Here is an 18,930-nt window from a genome sequence, read left to right on the forward strand (position 1 = left end):
GAAAAGGTGTCAAATCGCCTTGCTCTCTTTTCTGAAGAATTCTCGATAGATTTCATAAGTCACCTAATTTCTTCCCCCCCAGATAGTTTGCTTGAGTGCCAGTTTTAGCCTAAAAAGTGACAAGGAGAAAGATACAACTCTTTCCCTTTTTTATTTCTGGGTACATTTTTCAAGATGTTGGGACTCTAGAAAGAGCACAGAGAAGAGCAACAAAGATGATCAGGGGACTGGAGGCTAAAAGATATAAGGAACGGTTGCTGGAATTGGGCATGTCTAGTTTAATGAAGAGAAGGATGAGGGGGGACATGATAGCAGTATTCCAATATCTCGGCTGCCCCAAAGAAGAGGGAGTCAAGCTATTCTCCAAAGCACCTGAAGGCAAGACAAGAAGCAACGAATGGAAACTAATCAAGGAGAGAAGCAACCTAGAACTAAGGAGAAACTTCCTGACAGTCAGAACAATTAACCAGTGGAACAACCTGCCTCCAGAAGTGGTGAATGCTCCAACATTGGAAGTTTTTAAGAAGAGACTGACAGCCATTTGTCCGAAATGGTATAGGGTTTCCTGCCTGAGCAGGGGGTTGGACTCGATGACCTCCAAGGTCCCTTCCAACTTACTACTACTACTACTACTACTACTACTACTACTACTACTACTTACTACTACTACTACTACTACTATTATTATTATTATTATTACCACCACGACTTCTTCTCAAGAGGGGGAAAGGGCAGTGGGCAAAGGTGGTTGCTCAATGTATCCAGATGCTCAGATGCTTATTGTCTTCTTGCCTTCAAGAACCTGTTTGCTGGGTCTTTCCTTTCACATTTACACTAATTCTGAAATAAGTCTTGGAAGAGTAAATAAAATTAAACTAGAGGATGAGCAAAACAGATGTAATTGGACTTACAAAAACATAGGGATTTTTGCTTTCATTCAATCTATGCATGTTCTTAAAAAAGAATAAAAATGGGAAATACGTATCAGGATATAATTTTTTAGAAATAATAGTTATGTAGTTATAGGAACAAATATATTTACATAATGAAATTTAAAAGAAAGTATGGAGCATTGCCTAGAACAGGGGTGTCAAACTGCCGGCCCGTGCGGGCCGGATGCGTCATGGCAAAACTGCACCCACCTTATTGCTGGCAATGGGGGGGGGAAGTCATGATACATCGCAACACGTCACATGACGTTGAGAGTTTGACACCCCTGGTCTAGAAGTAATATACTTTCCTGCTGTGACAAAGAAGTTGGAAGCATCTGATAAATATTGCTTAGGAAAGTTACCTCCGTCAAAATGAATCAGTTATAAGTATGGATTTGTTTTCAATATACTAAAATGTCAGAAGAAAGATAAATAGTACCTGCAAATCACTTGCGGAAATCTTCTATTTCTGTCTTTTATTGATGATGACTGATTATTGAGCTTGTGGATCTTTTGAGATCCAATCTTGAGAAGCATATGAAATGAAGATTCACCCTGTAAAGAGCAATTGTTTGAGAATGTTCTTGAACCTAATTGGGTGGGGGGTTCCTATCAGTAGGACCAGTGCAGTTTCCTGAAACATGGGAATGCTTTGAATTTATCAACTGACATGTCTGTTGTTATAGTAACCCAAGTTAGGCTTTGCTAAACTGCTTTTAGCATTATCTTTCTGTCTGAAGGCATACCTCCCCAGATGCTTTGGAATGTCAGCACTCAGTAACACAGAATGCAGATGGCAAATATCAAAGGGATTTTAGACAAATGAGGTTGCTTATAAATTATATGTATATGCACTATAAATGTATTACTCAGTGGAACACTAAATATGAAATAGTGTTTTAAAGAATGAGACAGTTATCCGCCCTTAAACAAACAGCACACAAGCAGACATCCTAAGAGGACTATATGGAGCCTCAGTTATAATTCAGAATGCGGATTGTAATTATTAAAATGTTGATGGAGAGCCAGCAGAATTGTAGTGATGCAAATGCTGAACTTAGACATAGAAGAAGAAAAAAACATTCCCAAAATGAAACTCAGTGACCTTGGGCATTTTGTTCCTTTCGTTTTTTTAGATTGTTATGTATTTTTTGGCAACTCTAACCAAGATATTACAGTCAGTGTACATTTAAGATGCCGGTTATTGAAAAAGTTCAAAATAGCCATGTTTGATTTCAAAATAGCAAACCTCTAAAAAAAGAGGGGATTAATAAGAAAAAGTATCCAGAATGATTGTGGAGACAATTTAGAGTGCAATAACTGTATAGACCAGAAAAGATGCTATAAGTCCAGAATATGCCAGAGCAGTTAAAGATTAAAAAAAATATCTCATCAAAACACAGACCAGGAAGAAGACAGATTCAGCTGGCCTGGGATACTGACCCTGGTATATTTAAAGAGGAAACTTTGGCTGTGGGAAGCCTTGAAAGTGGGAGAGGGGTGGTGATGTGGGGCTGTGTCTTTCGTTTCCGAGCTTCCAGTTTATGCAGTTGATAAAAGAAACGAAAGAGGAAGTCGTGGAGAAGGGTATGAATTGCTATCATCATGTGAGTTGGTTTAATAAACTGGTTTGAATGGTTTGTCTCAGCTTTTCTCTGTTCTTTTCTTGCAGGCTCTTTTAAACACTCAAAACAAGTTGAGGGCCCTGGTTCCCAATTTCACTTTCAATCTGGGGTTCTCTGGAAAATTCTATCACACCGGTAAGCTTTTTTTTTTGTTCTGTGTGAAGTTGTCCCACTTCTTAGGAGCAAACCAAGATTGGGTTCGCATAAATATTTAATCATAGTTGGCTTAGCCGTACTCTCCTAAATTGGCTAGATTCAGGCAACCTTGATTGAGAGCTGCCCAGAGTTTGCTATAGGATGGGCGGCTATATTAATGTTTTAAATGAATAAGCCTGCTGGTTCAAAAGAAAGCCGTATTCCTGCATAGTGAAAAATAAGAGTGGCTTTTTGAAGACCCAACAAAGAAATAACTGGTATGGTTAGAATATTTAGCCAAGATTTCTTGTAATCAGTTAGCTTCTTGCTTCTTTTTATAGATTTCTGAACTAAATGTGCTTGGAGCTGACTCAGGGAACTTGGTTTTTGAGCCTAATGGTTTTGGACCAGGGGTCTTCAAACTTGGCCCTTTTATGACTTGTGGACTTCAACTCCCAGAATTCCTCAGCCAGGACGATGTTGAGGAATTCTGGGAGTTGAAGTCCACAAGTCATAAAAGGGCCAAGTTTGAAGACCCCTGACTTACGATCTCACCATAGGTTAAAATCCTCTGTTTTGATTTGTATTTATATTTGAAGCATCTAGAAATATCAAGATCCTCCCTTCTTTTGGCTTTCATCTCTCACACTAAAATGTTCCTCTCTTGAAGAGGAATTCTGGGAGTTGAAGTCCACAAGTCATAAAAGGGCCAAGTTTGAAGACCCCTGTTCTGGATAACTGGTCAGATGCTTAATCTGCTGTGACACCAGCGGAAGTTTTTCTCTCTTTGAAAATAACAGGTGAAGAAGCTTCTAGTCTCAGCGAAAACCTCATGAGGAGACAAAACAAATAGCTGTTGTTGTTTTTCTTCAGATCTAATGTGCAGTAGCTTTGTTTTGTTGGTCTTTCATATCTTTGTTCAATAATGACCCAGCAACCGTTGCTTAGTCCTTTTTCCATGGGCCTCCAGGTACAGATGAGGAAGATGAAGGAGATGACATGCTCTTGAAGAACAGGAAGGAATTCTGGTGGTTCCCTCATATGTGGAGTCACATGCAGCCACATCTCTTTCACAATGTTACCGTGTTGGCAGAGCAAATGAAACTCAACAAGCAGTTTGCTTTGGTAAGGGACAACTTTCTGGAATGTTTCCATCTGCTACGTGTTTTTATACATGGCCACTGCTGAGTTCTAAGATAAGGATGTAAAGATAACAGTACAGATTGCAGTAAGAGAGAGTTTGCAGAAAGTGTTTAAAAAACAGGTGTCATCTGAGTCACAGACAACAGAACTCTGTCAAAAAATATGAAATTTCTTCCCAATTCCTCAGTGTTGTGCTCCCCCTAGATCCTGCTTCACGCTTTCCAATTCCATTAATATTTCACATCTGGACTGGAAGTTGCACCCTCTCTTTCATATCTTTTTTATGTTAGGAAAATTTGCCGATGAAAAATGGAACTGATCTGCACTGATCTGTCGATCCTACTTAACGACTTTATGGCAAGCAAACATACATTCCTTGTTTTGCCCCATAGCCAGTGGCCCTTCTCTTCCCTCTTGTTAAATTGCTAACAGTGAAATGTAGAACTCTTAAAATTTGTTTTGACCCCAGGAACATGGGATCCCCACAGATATGGGCTATGCAGTAGCCCCCCACCACTCAGGAGTTTATCCGGTTCATGCCCAACTCTATGAAGCATGGAAAAATGTTTGGGACATTCAGGTGACCAGCACAGAGGAATATCCTCACCTTCGACCTGCCCGATATCGACGCGGGTTCATCCATAACGGAATCATGGTAAGATGCTGAACCCTGTTAACTATCTAGAGGAGATAGACCACCAATTTTGGAGTGCTCTTCTCATTGTTGGAAAACCAACTTTCCCGAAGTTTTCAAAACTGAAGGAAGAGGAAGTGCTCAAATGAACCATCTTGTTCTCTGTAACAATCTCTTGACCAATAATTTTCCGTTGAAGCAGGGAAGAAGTTCTCTTTGATTTAAAACATCTCTAGGCTTAAATTTTAGGAATCATCCATACAAAATGAGATTTATTTATTTATTTATGAGACTTATATACCGCTTTAAGTGCAAGCACTCTCTAAGCGGTGTACACCAGTAAGCAATGTGTATATATATTTACATTGCCCCCAACAATCTGGGTCCTCATTTTACCTACCCCGGAAGGATGGAAGGCTTAGTCAACCTTGAGCCGGTGAGATTTGAACCGCTGACCTACTGAATACAGTCAGCTAAAGTGGCCTGCAGTACTGCACTCTAACTGCTGCGAACCAAAAGATTTTGAAAAGAGTGATGGGGTTGGTACACGAGACAGGGAGAACTGAACGTAATCAGTGGCCACAGTAAATACACCAGGATAGGCAGTGGAATGCAAGGAACTAGACTACAGGTTGGCTCAATAGAGACACCCACACAAATACACCTCGTTTCAGGTCCAACACATCGTGTGATCATAATTCTACCCAATGAATAAAAATCACTTTGAAAAAGAGCTATTTCAGCTCTAGCCTTTTGAAGAATGTGAAAATAGAAAGACAATTCTTGGCAATATCACAGTCAGTCTCCACTCTACCTCTGTAGAAGTTTTCATAGGGCTTTAGGAATCTCAGCTGAAGGCCAGGGCATTTGATGTGGAGGAAATGGATTCTGGCCATCTATCTGTTGGTCTCGGCCTTTTCCTCATCCTTTCACAGCCAGAACTAGCACCCTGTTTAATTTTTCTCCTCTTCCTCTCTGGCTTATTCAGGTGTTACCTCGCCAGACCTGTGGTCTTTTTACTCACACTATATTCTATAATGAATATCCTGGTGGCTCCAAGGAATTAGACAAGAGCATTCGTGGTGGAGAACTTTTCCTGACAGTGCTCCTGAACCCAGTAAGTGTTAAGAATACAAAAAGTCTTCATTCAAGTCGTGGACCTTCTCTTTTTTTTCTTTTCTGCATTTGTAGACCACTAAATAAATATTAGTTGATGTGGGGACTATTAACTTAAATACCCCTTCCTTGCATTTTTGGACTTCAAAAGCATGGAAGTTCAGTTTTTAGCCAATAAGATAATGGTACATGAGTGTATGTAAAGTTTCTTGTAAAGGTTTGGGCCACATTTTTAAATCTAAAATTAAGTACTTGTTTATCTCTTGAATGATTTTAACTTCCCTCATCATCAGTTCTTAATTTGACCGAGATTCATAATCTAAAATACATAGCATACTAAAGGTGAGTGGATCTCACACACGTGGAGCGCAGACGCTCACCTCGCACAAATGGGGATGCGCGTGCACACTCGTCCACCACTTTGGGCGACCCAGTTGTAAACAGCTCACAGCCCAGTAGTGGGCTGCAGTCTGGGGGTTGGGGAGCCCTGGTTTAGTTGAACAAATGTAGGCAACAATTTTATAAATAGACAAATATTTGTCATTTACTGTTTGCAGTTTTTCTTTTTGAGTTGCTTGTGTGAGGTCACAATTCCACATAGAACAGCACACATGGATTAATAGTTGTAATTTCACCTGTCCACTGTTGCCCAGTTAGTATCACATAATATTATTATTTCTATGTTTCAGTGTACCAGTTTTCAGCCAATTTTGTGAACTTCTAGCAAAGCAAAAGTGAACTCAAAAACATAAAAAAACCCCAATGCAACCAGCAACCAGCCAATCATTTTATAGAAAGTAGAGAAAGTTTTCTTTGTAGAAAATAGGCAGGTTGAGAGTAAAATTATACATTCTTTTGCTTTCCATTTAGTAATTCTGTCTCATGGGCTTCTGTTGGTGACAAGCAATTTTTTTATTTATTACATTTGTTTGCTGCTCATCTCACCCTGGGTGGCTTAATACAGTAGTGGCCAAAATTGTGGAAACCTTTTGGGAAAAGTGTATTTTTGAGGTTTGATGGCTAATAACACCACTTTTTTGGAGTAGTACCATAAAATTGTATATCAATGGAAAGATAATTTAATCAAGAATGTAATGCGGCATAGTTTGGTCAATTATCTGTATTGTTTTCTATGAAAAGCGATAGCCAATAATCAGAAAAAGGAAGCACAACTTGCTCAGGTTGATATCAGGTAGCTTTCCTTCATCTGATTGTGGCCAATGAGCATGAGTGTTTAGAGACTCAATCGGGTATCATCTTGTTTTTGGCAATGAGCCAATCAGATTACAGTAGGATTCAGTGATTGATGTCCTGTATTGAAGCTGAGAGGAGGACATTGGTCAGTGTGTTATGTGATCGCTATCAAGTTTGAACCAGCCATGCTGAGGGGAAAGGGAGAGGTTTCCAAGCTGAGCCATGCTGGCTCAGGGATTCTGGGAGTTGAAGTCCACGAGTCATGAGGCGGCCATAGTTTCCCCATGCTGGCTCAGGAATTCTGGGAGTTGAAGTCCATGAGTCATCAAAGAGCCAAGGTTGCCTACCCCAGCACTAGATTAAAATGAGGTTGAATAGTTTGTACTTTCTGTACAGTAGTTTTACCTCAGGAACACAGGAAGTTATGTAAATAAGAGCAAATCTGTCAAAGGCAAATTGACTCTGACCTGACTTATGTGGCTTTTTATTTCTAACTATATACACATTTTCAAGGTCTACACCCCAAGTTCAGCCAAGGCCTTATTAGGGCAGAGAGTTCTGCCTAACACGGTCTTGACTGAACTTGGGGTGCAGACCTTGAAAATAATAATAACAATAATAAAGTTGGAAGGGACCTCGGAGGTCATGGAGTCCAACCCCCTGCTCAGGCAGGAAACCCTACACCATTTCGGACAAATGGCTGAAGTTCCATTAGGGTGCAGTTGCAGGCTCCCCTCATAGATAGTCCCTAGAACTTTTCATAACATCTTACATGCTTTTCCTAAGAAATTCTTTACTTTGGCTCAAATTGGCATCACCCATTATGGTCACAATGGATAGAAATACTTGCCTTCTATGTGATAGCTGCACTTGAGTGTTCAGATGTTAAGATACCATTCATTGTTAAATTGCCTATTGTATTGCTCATAGTATCTGGCATTCATAACCACAATTGTCTGAGTTGTCAAACTAACCGAGAGATTTATAGAGTTCCTACTGCAAGATCAGACATGGGCAACTAGTAAACTTTGCCAAGTTCTTAACTGTAATTATGGTGTGCAGAAGTCCGTTTGGTGCCTCCGGTATTAATTGTTCTAGGTTTGATTTTCTCATGCTTTGAAGTATTGTGTTTGTGTTTTATTGGCCTGGGACTAAAAAAACAACAGGATCAAAATTAATTATGTGATAATGGATGTGACAGTTCCCTTCCCTGTCACACTTCCCATACTATAGAAAAGATGGGACACACAGGTTTTAATACTGTAATTGGATTCTTAAAAGGACATTCCAGTTATATTTGTTTAGACAGATCAAGATGATTTTATACATAAAATCCTCGGGTAGGTCTTTCCATGAGATTCTTGGGGTGGGGGGGTGGGGGCAAAAGAATATGCAGGGGTCATATTTCTAGAAAACTAAAACTATTTTGTTGGCTTATGACCTTCACCCACCGATGGAGACTAGAGCAGTGTTTCTCAACCTTGACAATTTTAAGGCATGTGGACTTCAACTCCCAGAATTCCACAGCCAGCAATGCTGGCTGTGGAATTCTGGGAGTTGAAGTCCACATGCCTTAAAATTGTCAAGGTTGAGAAACACTGGACTAGAGTTTCAGTAAGCATGCACTTGTCGTGACAGTAGAAGGAGACTCCCAAGTTCCTTGCACTTGAAAAGCAATATACCAATAAAAAGGACAGTATAAATAAATAGTTCTGCATTCAACAGATTGAGAGACACGGTGGCTTCCTTTTCAGAAAGAAGGAACTAAGCTGAACTGATGAATTAATTAAAATCCTCTCAAGAAGTTCTGGGACACAGGAATTATTTATATGAATATCTTCCTCTGTGGAAGATGTCAAATCTAAACAAAATGAAATGTCAAATCTAAACAAAATGAAAGAACCAAAAACTATGGAATCTTGGACACTGTATACTTTGCAACTGCAAAAAGCAAGCAGTAGGACCCAAGTGCATTTGTTTGTCGGTACTAATGAAAGCTTCCATTTCCTTCCTTGTTTGTAGATCAGCATCTTCATGACCCACTTGTCCAATTATGGCAATGACCGGCTTGGGCTCTACACTTTTGAAAGTCTTGTCAAGTTTGTGCAATGCTGGACCAATCTTCGTCTCCAGACTTTACCTCCCATCCAGTTGGCCAAAAAGTATTTTGAAATATTTTCAGAGGAAAAGAACCCTCTGTGGCAGGTGAGGAAGCATTTGGAGGGGGGGGGTCATTTTCTAACAATGTCTAAGATAGGCTCCCATTGATTCCGTTCAGCTGAAGAGCTTGATTTGGCCTTCATACAAAAGTAGAAAGTTCAGAGTTAAATGAATCTGAATTATTTGCTGCAGGAGAGAAGTTCCTATATTTGATTTTCCTTTTGATTCTTTTGGAATTAACTGGGAATATGGGAAGTTATGACTGTTTCTGGACATCGGAAACTTTATTTTGGGGAGAAGGTTGGCATTTTTGAATTGACTCTGAATCCATTTTCAGCTTGTACTTTCACTGTACAGGCAGGGTGAGTCATTGGTGAATCCAACACATTTCTTAATGGCCGGTCCTTTAGCGCTGTTTTCACTGTTGGGTAATCGAGGTCCAGATCCCCAACTGAGGCTGTCGTTTTGAAAAGAAAATGATATTCATAAGTAGGTCTCAGGGGCTGTACAATTGGAAACTGCTGTGACACAAATATCGGGGACAGCTCTCCTTTGACAAGCCAGTTTTAGTGACAAATAAAAACAAAGTCAACAGACAGCCTCGCCACATATTTGACCTTCCTCTTAGCCAGAAAGATAACCTTAAAACCAGTTTTTGTTTTCCTTCATGTACCAGTCCAGATTATACATTAACCTGTAAATACATCATGGCATCTGTATCCGTCCTTGAAAGAGGAATGTGGAGATGATTATTAGCATCCCTATTTAACTATCTTAAGACATTCAGCTGGAGACTTCCCCTAGGTGGGCAATATTTCAGAGACTTCCAGCTTGGACTCTCCCTCTGATAATATGCAATTAAAGCAGTCCTTTGGTAGAATAGATAATAAAGGAATTTGAGTGTTTGAATATGAGTTGGTCCCCATAAACTGGCTATAAAAGTTATGCTATGCTAAGAATCCAGCTAGACCAAACTTGAACGAAGATAATTTCACCTGCCTTAGCTATTTCAAATTCTTGCAATACTACCAGATTATCACCCCCTCTCCTCCAAATCATAGAATATAAGAGAGAGTATACAGCAGGATACCTAATGAGAAGGAAGGACTCCCTGGAGAAGAGCCTAATGCTCGGAAAGATGGAGGGCAAGAGAAGAAGGGGACGACAGAGAATGAGGTGGTTGGATGGAGTCACGGAAGCAGGAGGCGTGAGCTTAAATGTGCTCCAGAAGATGGCAGAGGACAGGAAGGCCTGGAGGAACGTTGTCCATGGGGTCGTGATGGGTTGAACACGGCTTCGCAACTAACAACAACAACAAATTCTATTCTATTCTATTCGGAAAGATTGAGGGCAAGAGAAGAAGGGGACGACAGAGAATGAGGTGGCTGGATGGAGTCACGGAAGCAGTAGGCGTGAGCTTAAATGGACTCCAGAAGATGGTAGAAGACAGGAAGGCCTGGAGGAACATTGTCCGTGGGGTCGTGATGGGTCGGACACAACTCCGCAACTGACAACAACAAATACAGCAAGATGAACAAATGGTCTATTGTTGAATGCTAATCCTTAAAATTTCCTGCTGTTCAACCAATTCCCTCCCCCCAAATATCCAAAATTGGAACCCACAATTTCATATTCTATCTTTTGGAACATCTCTGAATGACCTTTAGGGTTGAAGATAGCGATCAGGTGTTCTCCAAACTAAAGATGCCCATAGCACCAACTGTTCCTTACAATCTTTTTTGTTTGCAAGCCCTTTGTCATCTTGGTGGCTCTCATCTGAACGTGCTCCAATATCGGTGTGCTTCCTAAAACGTGCCGCTCAAAACCAAGAACGTGCTAGAATCGTGACCGACGCAAAAAAGATTGGAAAAATAACTTCTCTTGAAATTTCCTATTTAGGAAAAGAGCAAAATCAAGCAAACAAAATTTCAAAAATAAGCGCCGATTTCCAAAAATAAACTTTGCAAAAATACTTTGTCTGTTTTGATGTATTAAATGTTTTCATAACGTTATGAAAAAAAATGTAGTGTGATTGAATGACTTTGCTCCAAGACTCTTGTAGACCAGTCATCTGGTATCATAGTAGTAGATTCTGAGTGGTAGAACACATCTTAGATGGGGACCTTCTTATAACTTCTTTATTTACCTGATGTACATGAAGTCATGTATTTCCTACATGATCTCACATTTGATGTCTTTCTTGACACAGAACCCTTGTGATGACAAGCGCCATAAGGATATCTGGTCAAAAGAGAAGACATGTGACCGGCTTCCCAAGTTCCTTATTATTGGTCCTCAAAAAACTGGTAACATTTATTCCCCAATGGCATTTTTTCATCTTGCTTAACAACTTGACATTCGTTATTGCGGTAATAGCATTCTGTGGAAATACCATGCTAACAAATAATTTTAAAAAGTAGGTAGAAAACCTATACTCCTGGCCAAAACAAGTCTTGAATTATTTTCTAGAACCCTTAGAGATCCTGGCCTTAAGATTACCATACTGAAATTTGGCCACAAAATATATACAGTAGTGGCCAATGTGGAAACCTTTTGGGAAAAGTGTACAGTAGAAATGCGACCTTTGGTTAAATTTCCACCAATTTTTCTTCTAATTTCTTTATAACTGTAGCCTTGTTCACTTAATAATACTATTTTACATTGCCTTCTGGGCAACCAGTCAATTCTTTGCACTGTTACTTTAATTTTATTATGTTTTACAAGCTCACTCAATGAAAGAACACAAAAAAACCTAACCAACTTGATAGGGATCACATAACACACTGACAAATGTCCTCCTCTCAGCTTCAATACAGGATATCAATAACTGAATCCTACTGTGATCTGATTGGCTCATTGCCAAAACAAGATGACACCCGATTGTCTCTCTAAACACTCGTGCTCATTGGCTACAGTCAGATGAAGGAAAGCTCCCTGATATCAACCTAAGCAAGTTGTGCTTCCTTTTTTTGGTTATTTGGCTATAACTTTTCATAGAATACAGTACAAATAATTGAACAAACTATGTTGCGTTACATTCTTGATTAAATTATCTTTCCATTGATATATAATTTTATGGTACTACTCCGAAAAAAAATGGTTAGCCATCAAACCTCAAAAATACACTTTCCCCAAAAGGTTTCCACAATTTTGGCCACTACTGTACAATAATAATGGTGAGATTTCCCATCGGTTTTCAGCAACAAGCCAAGAAATTAGTGGGGATATGCATAGACCCAATTTCTTGATAAGAATTACCAGATAGATGTTGTAGGAGATTTAAACTAAACCAGTATTCTTCACCACTCCAGTATATTGGAGAAGTAATAAGAAATACAAGTTGTCCTTGATTTACAATCATTTATTTAGTGACTGTTCGAAGTTACAGTAGCACTGAAAAAAGTGACTTAGGATCAGTTCTCACGACTGTTGCAGCCTCCCCTTGGTCACGTGATCAAAATTTGGGCACGTAGCATCTGGCATATATTTATGACAGTTGTACTGTCTTGAGGCTATGTGATCATTATTTGTAATCTTCTTAGCTGGCTTCCAATAAGCAAAATCAACAGGGGAAGCCAGATTTGCATAACGACTGCAGGATTCACTTAACAACTGCAGTAATTCACAACTATGAGACTTGAGACTTATGAGACTTATATACCGCTTTAAGTGCAAGCACTCTCTAAGTGGTGTACACCAGTAAGCAATGTATATATACATTTACATTGCCCCCAACAATCTGGGTCCTCATTTTACCTACCCCGGAAGGATGGAAGGCTGAGTCAACCTTGAGCCGGTGAGATTTGAACCGCTGACCTGCTGAACACAGTCAGCTAAAGTGGCCTATGACAAAAAAAAGATCATAAAATGGTGTGCAACTCACTTAACAACTGCTTGCTTAGGACTGGAAATTCGGGGTTCAGTTGTTACCGTAAGTCAAGGTCTGTATTTGAAACCAGCAGTTATTGGTAGCTGAAATAAACCCAACATAACCTTGATGAAGCTTTTGTTTTCTCTTATTCCTCTGTTGCAGGCACAACCGCTGTGCATTTCTTTCTCTCCATGCATCCAGCTGTGACCAGCAATTTCCCAAGCCCATCCACCTTTGAAGAGATCCAGTTCTTTAATGGACCCAATTATCACAAAGGAATTGATTGGTATGTGGTTGGATTCCTATTGAACTGCCTCCAAGAGCCTCTGGATTCTGCCTAGCTTGGACTTTCTAACCCTGGTCAAAAAGCTAGGCCAAGGTTCTGCCTCGTACTAGCAGCTTATTCGTATTCTTATTCCAGCTTTCAGCCAATTATATAAAAGAATGTTAACTTCAAGTGTTATATAACATTGCTAACTTTTAATTAGTCCGAGACCTGCTTGTGCTGGTCACTGATTTGCCTTCATCATTTCTTTCTTTTTTAAAAAAAAAATAATTTTATTAAACTTTTATTAAACTAAAATGAAAATAGTGGGGAAATGGTGAAATGGTGAAAGGAAAAGAGAAAAGAAAGAAGTGTAGTGGGAAAGGGGGAAAAGAAAGCCTTGATTTTTTTTATTCTTTTTGGTGCAATAACATTGAATCCCCAGCTTTTTACTGTGACATATTTAATATGTCCTAGCCATTTCTGTAACCACAAATTTATCTAATCAGCAAAGTTTCATATATTTTTTTTTCCATCTCAAGCACAAAAATTCAGAAGCAACTTCCAAGTACAAACAAAGTTGGATTGTATTCTTTTCTTCGATTAGAGCAGTTAATTTAGCCAGCTGCATTTATCATGTCATAAAGCAGTGTTTCCCAAACTTGACAATTTAAGGCATGAGGACTTCAACTCCCAGAATTCCACAGCCAGCAACGCTGGCTGTGGAATTCTGGGAGTTGAAGTCCACATGCCTTAAAATTGTCAAGTTTGGGAAACACTGTCATAAAGCAATGACTAGATCGGCGTTTCTCCACCTGGATGACTTTAAGAGGGGTGGATTTCAACTCCCAGAATTCCCCAGCCAAGTTGAGAAACAGTGGACCAGACAAGGATGGCGTTTGTGTCGTTGACGTTCCTCATAAGACAGACTTCATTGCATCCCAGGTTGAGTTAAGAACATGGCGTATCCAGCGCAAGGGAGATCAGAGACTCCTTCCATAAAGATGCAGATGTTTGTGTGTACCGTGTGCTGCCGTATCAGAATGAGATGCCCACAAGAGCATTGCTCTCTAGAGGTGGCATTGAATTTGAGAATTATCAGTTATGTCAGGGGCTTTTTAAATCTTCCATCCGTTCATCCCTAAGTCTGTTAGGCACTAACAAGGTTCTTACGTATAATAAACCAGGAATTGCTCAATTCCATTATTATTATTCCCTTATATATATATATATATATTTTTCTGATTTGCTCAACTTGACAGGTACATGGAATTCTTCCCCATCCCTTCTAATGCCAGCACAGACTTCATGTTTGAGAAAAGTGCCAATTACTTCGATACCGGGGTCGTCCCCAAACGAAGTGCAGCCCTTCTTCCACAGGCCAAAATCATTGCTGTCCTCATCAACCCCGCTGACCGAGCCTACTCTTGGTACCAGGTAACTCAGAAAGGCCAGGCTGCGTAGGCGAAATTTCACACATTGGCTGCCTTTTGAATTGGGGAGAAGCAGTTTCATGCTCTTAAATCACTTTTCACCCTTGCAGCACCAACGTGCTCACAGTGACCCTGTGGCACTTAACTACACCTTTTACCAGACCATTTCTGCCGGACCCCAGGCCCCTCAAGAGCTGCACAATCTACAGAGTCGCTGCCTGAATCCTGGATTATATTCGACGCACCTGGAGAGATGGTTGACGTATTTTCCATCAGGACAGGTACAGCATTTTTTTCCCCCAAGATCTAGCTTCTGTTTGCGGTCAATTTAAGCGAACTCTAAAACTGATATTGAGCAATCTTTGCCAAATGTATTAACTTCAGATTTTATTCCTCCATGAAAGGTCGAATTTGCCGCTTCCAGTAGCAAAAGGGTGGGGGGAAACCCCCCCTTCCTTCACTCTCGGAGGGTTTTTTTTGTTGTTGTTGCTTCTTGGGAGTTTCTCCCCTTGAGGAAAGTAGGTAGGATAAAGAAAATCAATGTTCTTACCCAGATTCAAGCCCACTGTTTACGATCAGCTTAAATAGTGCTTTTGACTTCCGTTGCTTGCAACTTGGGCTGGAATCTGAAGTTAAGCCAGCCTTTCTCCTGTTGGTTTCTGGAAGGCTTCTGGACCGATCGGGTCGACTGCCGTCTCTCCTAGGTCCATGGGACTTCCTTCTTTCAATGCCACCTCTCCGGGGTGGCTTCTGGCCCATTTAGGGTCCCCTAACAGGAAGAAACTCAGCTGGAGGGCTCGGAATCCCGAATCCCTCCACTGCTTCGCTGCGTGCAGGAAATTAAATTAACTTTAATTTGCACAAACAAACCAGGATTCTTCTCGAATAGCTCCTTGTCTGTGACAGAGACTTTAAAAAGGTCTCTCTCGCAAACAAAGAGATATTGAATAAGTATAAACACTATTAAAAATAGCACACTATTAAAAACTTGCTGGCTTTCTAGGTTTCAGAGACGAGTAGACCCAGAATGGAAAGAAACATTGAAGAAGCGGTTTCTTGAACTTTTGAGCTGCATCATTAATGCAAACCCTGGTTATAGAAAATTCTATACTGTATCTTGCCAGTAGAATCACTGTAGATACGAGATAAAGGAATTTCTCAGCCACCCCCTTCAAGAAGGAAACAACAATACAAAGTATAATTGTCTGGTAACCAGGTAGAACTAGGAAATACCTGCTATCGTGTTTCCCCAAAATTAAGACCTGGTCTTATTATTTTTTTGCCTCTAAAACAGTGGTTCTCAACCTTTTTAATGCCATGACCCCCCAACCGGTCGTTAAGTCGAGACCTACTCAACCAGTCGTAAGTCGAGGACTACTCAACTGGTGCAGCACCGTTTGCAGAATGGGACTTTTGGCGGGCTCAGCAGAGCAGAGACAGCCTGAACAATTCCTATTGGCTTTTGAAAGCCAATAGAATTAGATTCTATTCAAGAGAGTCTATTCTATTGGCTTTCAAAAGCCAATAGAATAAAAGGGAGTAGCACAGCTCAGGAAAAGGGGGAAAAAATGGCGGACTGTGTTGTTTGGTGACCCCCGTGAAATGGTCGTTCGACCCCAAATGGGGTCCAACCCACAGGATGAGAACCACTGCTCCAAAAGAAGCACCAGGTCTTAATTTCGGAGAATGTCTTACCTTGGGACCATCACAGCCAGGCCTCCCGCACCCTGACACCTGTTGCATCGCTGCTTGTGCATTGCGCCGTTTCCGCATGGTGCTTTGCGCCATTTCTGCTGCTCGTGGCAAGAAGCCGCACTGCAGAAACGGCCCAAAGAACCACGCGGCGTCCTGCCGGAAGGAGTGGAAATGACTCAAAGCACCATGCGTTGTTCTGCTACGAGCAGCAGCAGCAGCCAGAAGCGCTGTGCAACCTCCTGCTGGGAGCAACGACGCTGGCGTGAACGAGCTACGCGGCTTGACTGGTGTGGGAGGCCTGGCTGTGGCGGTCCTACCGATAAGGTAAGCGGGTGTGGGGCACATGGGGCAGCTCTACCCCCCCCACCACCCCGCTTGATTTTTAGGCGTGCACCTCGCCCCCAAACTAGGGCTTATTTTTGGAGTAGGGCTTATATTAGCCCCCAAAAAAACAAGCTAGGGCTTATATTTGGGCTGGGTCTTACGTTCGGGAAAACACGATATGTCTGTCCAGCTCTATCGTATTGATTCTCCGTTCAGGAAATATCATTAAAGTGATGTGCATCGTACAGAAATACTCCACAAGTCTTTGGTGAGATTTTGTGTCTGCTGCACAGAGAATATATTGTCAGGCCTTTTGAACCATCCATAATCCTGAAGTGCTGTAAGTGATTTACTTAAGTCCTATTAAAACATAAAGTGAGTCGTTTATGAAGCAAATAACTCCCAGAGTTTGCCGTGTCTTTATTTGAACACATTGAGCCAAGTTATTTTTTCTGTTGGAAAAAGGTTGTGAAGGCCAACAATGAGCAGTTCTCCTGAAGGGATCAATTGAGTTGGCTCTTCCAGTTAATGAGATTACAGCCAGTGGGGCACTTGAGGGACCCTCCCCTATGCAGAAATACAGACCTATACAGTAGTGGCCAAAATTGTGGAAAACTTTTGGGAAAAGTGTACAGTAGAAATGCCACCTTTGGTTAAATTTCCATCAATTTTTTTTCTAATTTCTTTATAACTGTAGCCTTGTTCACTTCATAATACTATTTTACATCGCTTTCTGGGCAACCAGTCAACTCTTTGCACCATGACTTTAATTTTATTACGTTTTACAAGTTCACTAAATGAAAGGACACAAAAAAAAAACCCAATAGGGATCACATAACACACTAACAAATGTCCTCCTCTCAGCTTCAATACAGGACATCAATAACTGAATCCTACTGTGATCTGATTGGCTCATTGCCAAAACAAGATGACACCTGATTGGGTCTCTAAACACTCATGCTACTTGGCTAACATCAGATGAAGAAAAACTACCTGAGATCACCCTAAGCAAGTTGTGCTTCCTTTTTCTGGTCATTTGCCTATAGCTTTTCATAGAATACAGTACAGATAATTGAACAAACTATGTTGCATTACGTTCTTGATTAAATTATCTTTCCATTGAAATATAATTTTATGGTACTACTCCCCCCCAAAAAGTGGTGTTATTAGCCATCAGACCTCAAAAATACACTTTTCCCAAAAGGTTTCCACAATTTTGGCCACTACTGTATATTCTCATCCTGATGCAGGTTTGTGAAAAGGAATCCCGCCCCAATCAAGAGACTTCTGCAGACTTCCAGAAAAGTCTTCCTGTCACTCCTCATGAAGGGGTGGGAGGGGCTGTGAAATCCTTGCAGCAGCTCCCATGCAGGGCAGCCCGAAAATATCAGTAGTTGAAGTCGTTCAGTAAAAAAGCCAAAATACTTTGAAGCTAGCATGCAAAGTTAACCAACAGGTATCACTGTTCCTGTTAAAAGAACTTTTACCGAGCCTACATCTTCACATCCTTTTTCAATAAACACAGCAAATGTTGGCTCAATGGGCAACAGCAAGGGCACAACGCTGGACCCTGCTTGGGGGTTGTTTGTCAAATCGAAATCTCCTTATCTACCGATAGGACTTCGGTAAAGAACATTGAAGGTCGCAGTCTGGCAGGATTACAAATTGTACGAAAAGTTTCTTTCATGGATGCAAAGGTCGGTTAGATTTACCCTGAACTTTGGCCATTTCTCCTTCCGTTTAGATTCTGATAGTTGATGGGCAGGAGCTCCGACACAGCCCCTTTTCCATCATGGACAACATTCAACGGTTTCTGGGAATTACACCACTGCTCAACTACACACAAGCACTAAAGTAAGGATTCTCCATTTGCCCGAAGGCACTTTCACCTTGAAACTATTGCAAAGACGTATACATTTGTGTGACAGCTGCTTATGAGCTCATTTAGTAATAGTAATAGTAGTAAAGTTGGAAGGGACCTTGGAGGTTATCTAGTCCAACCCCCTGCTCAGGCAGGAAACCCTACACCATTTCGGACAAATGGCTGTCCAGTCTCTTCTTAAAAACTTCCAGTGTTGGAGCGTTTACTGCTTCTGGAGGCAAGCTGTTCCACTGAGTAATTGTTCTCACTGTCAGGAAGTTTCTCCTTAGTTCTAGGTTGCTTCTCTCCTTGATTAGTTTCCACCCGTTGCTTCTTGTCCTGCCTTCAGGTGCTTTGGAAAATAGCTTAATTCCCTCTTCTTTATGGCAGCCCCTGAGATATTGGAATACTGTTATCATGTCCCCCCTTGTCCTTCTCTTCGTTAAACTTCCCTGTATGACCTGGTTTAAACACAGCACGTCTAGGTCAACAAAGTATTAAATGGGGAGGTGGTCAGACAATCCCTTCCTTTCACAGAATGT

At 40.9% G+C, this 18,930-nt stretch overlaps 1 protein-coding gene across 5 annotated transcripts in view; it reads left to right on the forward strand.

Annotated features, from left to right (window-relative positions):
• NDST2 (N-deacetylase and N-sulfotransferase 2) overlaps window positions 1-18,930 on the forward strand; it is a 58,237-nt gene that overhangs the window by 34,493 nt on the left and 4,814 nt on the right. For 4 of the 5 annotated variants that reach the window (XM_039359974.1, XM_039359972.1, XM_039359973.1 and 1 more), the window contains 10 exons: window positions 2,605-2,692; window positions 3,663-3,817; window positions 4,305-4,490; window positions 5,458-5,586; window positions 8,802-8,984; window positions 11,149-11,245; window positions 12,973-13,096; window positions 14,338-14,512; window positions 14,619-14,789; window positions 18,272-18,381. In XM_039359974.1, the coding sequence (XP_039215908.1) occupies window positions 2,605-2,692; window positions 3,663-3,817; window positions 4,305-4,490; window positions 5,458-5,586; window positions 8,802-8,984; window positions 11,149-11,245; window positions 12,973-13,096; window positions 14,338-14,512; window positions 14,619-14,789; window positions 18,272-18,381 (1,418 nt within the window). Of the gene's footprint in view, window positions 1-2,604; window positions 2,693-3,662; window positions 3,818-4,304; window positions 4,491-5,457; window positions 5,587-8,801; window positions 8,985-11,148; window positions 11,246-12,972; window positions 13,097-14,337; window positions 14,513-14,618; window positions 14,790-18,271; window positions 18,386-18,930 lie in introns of those variants that run through there. The other variant, XM_039359976.1, reaches the window with a different exon arrangement.

The sequence above is a fragment of the Crotalus tigris genome, unplaced genomic scaffold (genome assembly GCF_016545835.1).
Source record: "Crotalus tigris isolate CLP2741 ecotype Arizona unplaced genomic scaffold, ASM1654583v1 scf7180000019147.1630427, whole genome shotgun sequence".
Taxonomy (NCBI): Eukaryota; Metazoa; Chordata; class Lepidosauria; order Squamata; family Viperidae; genus Crotalus; species Crotalus tigris.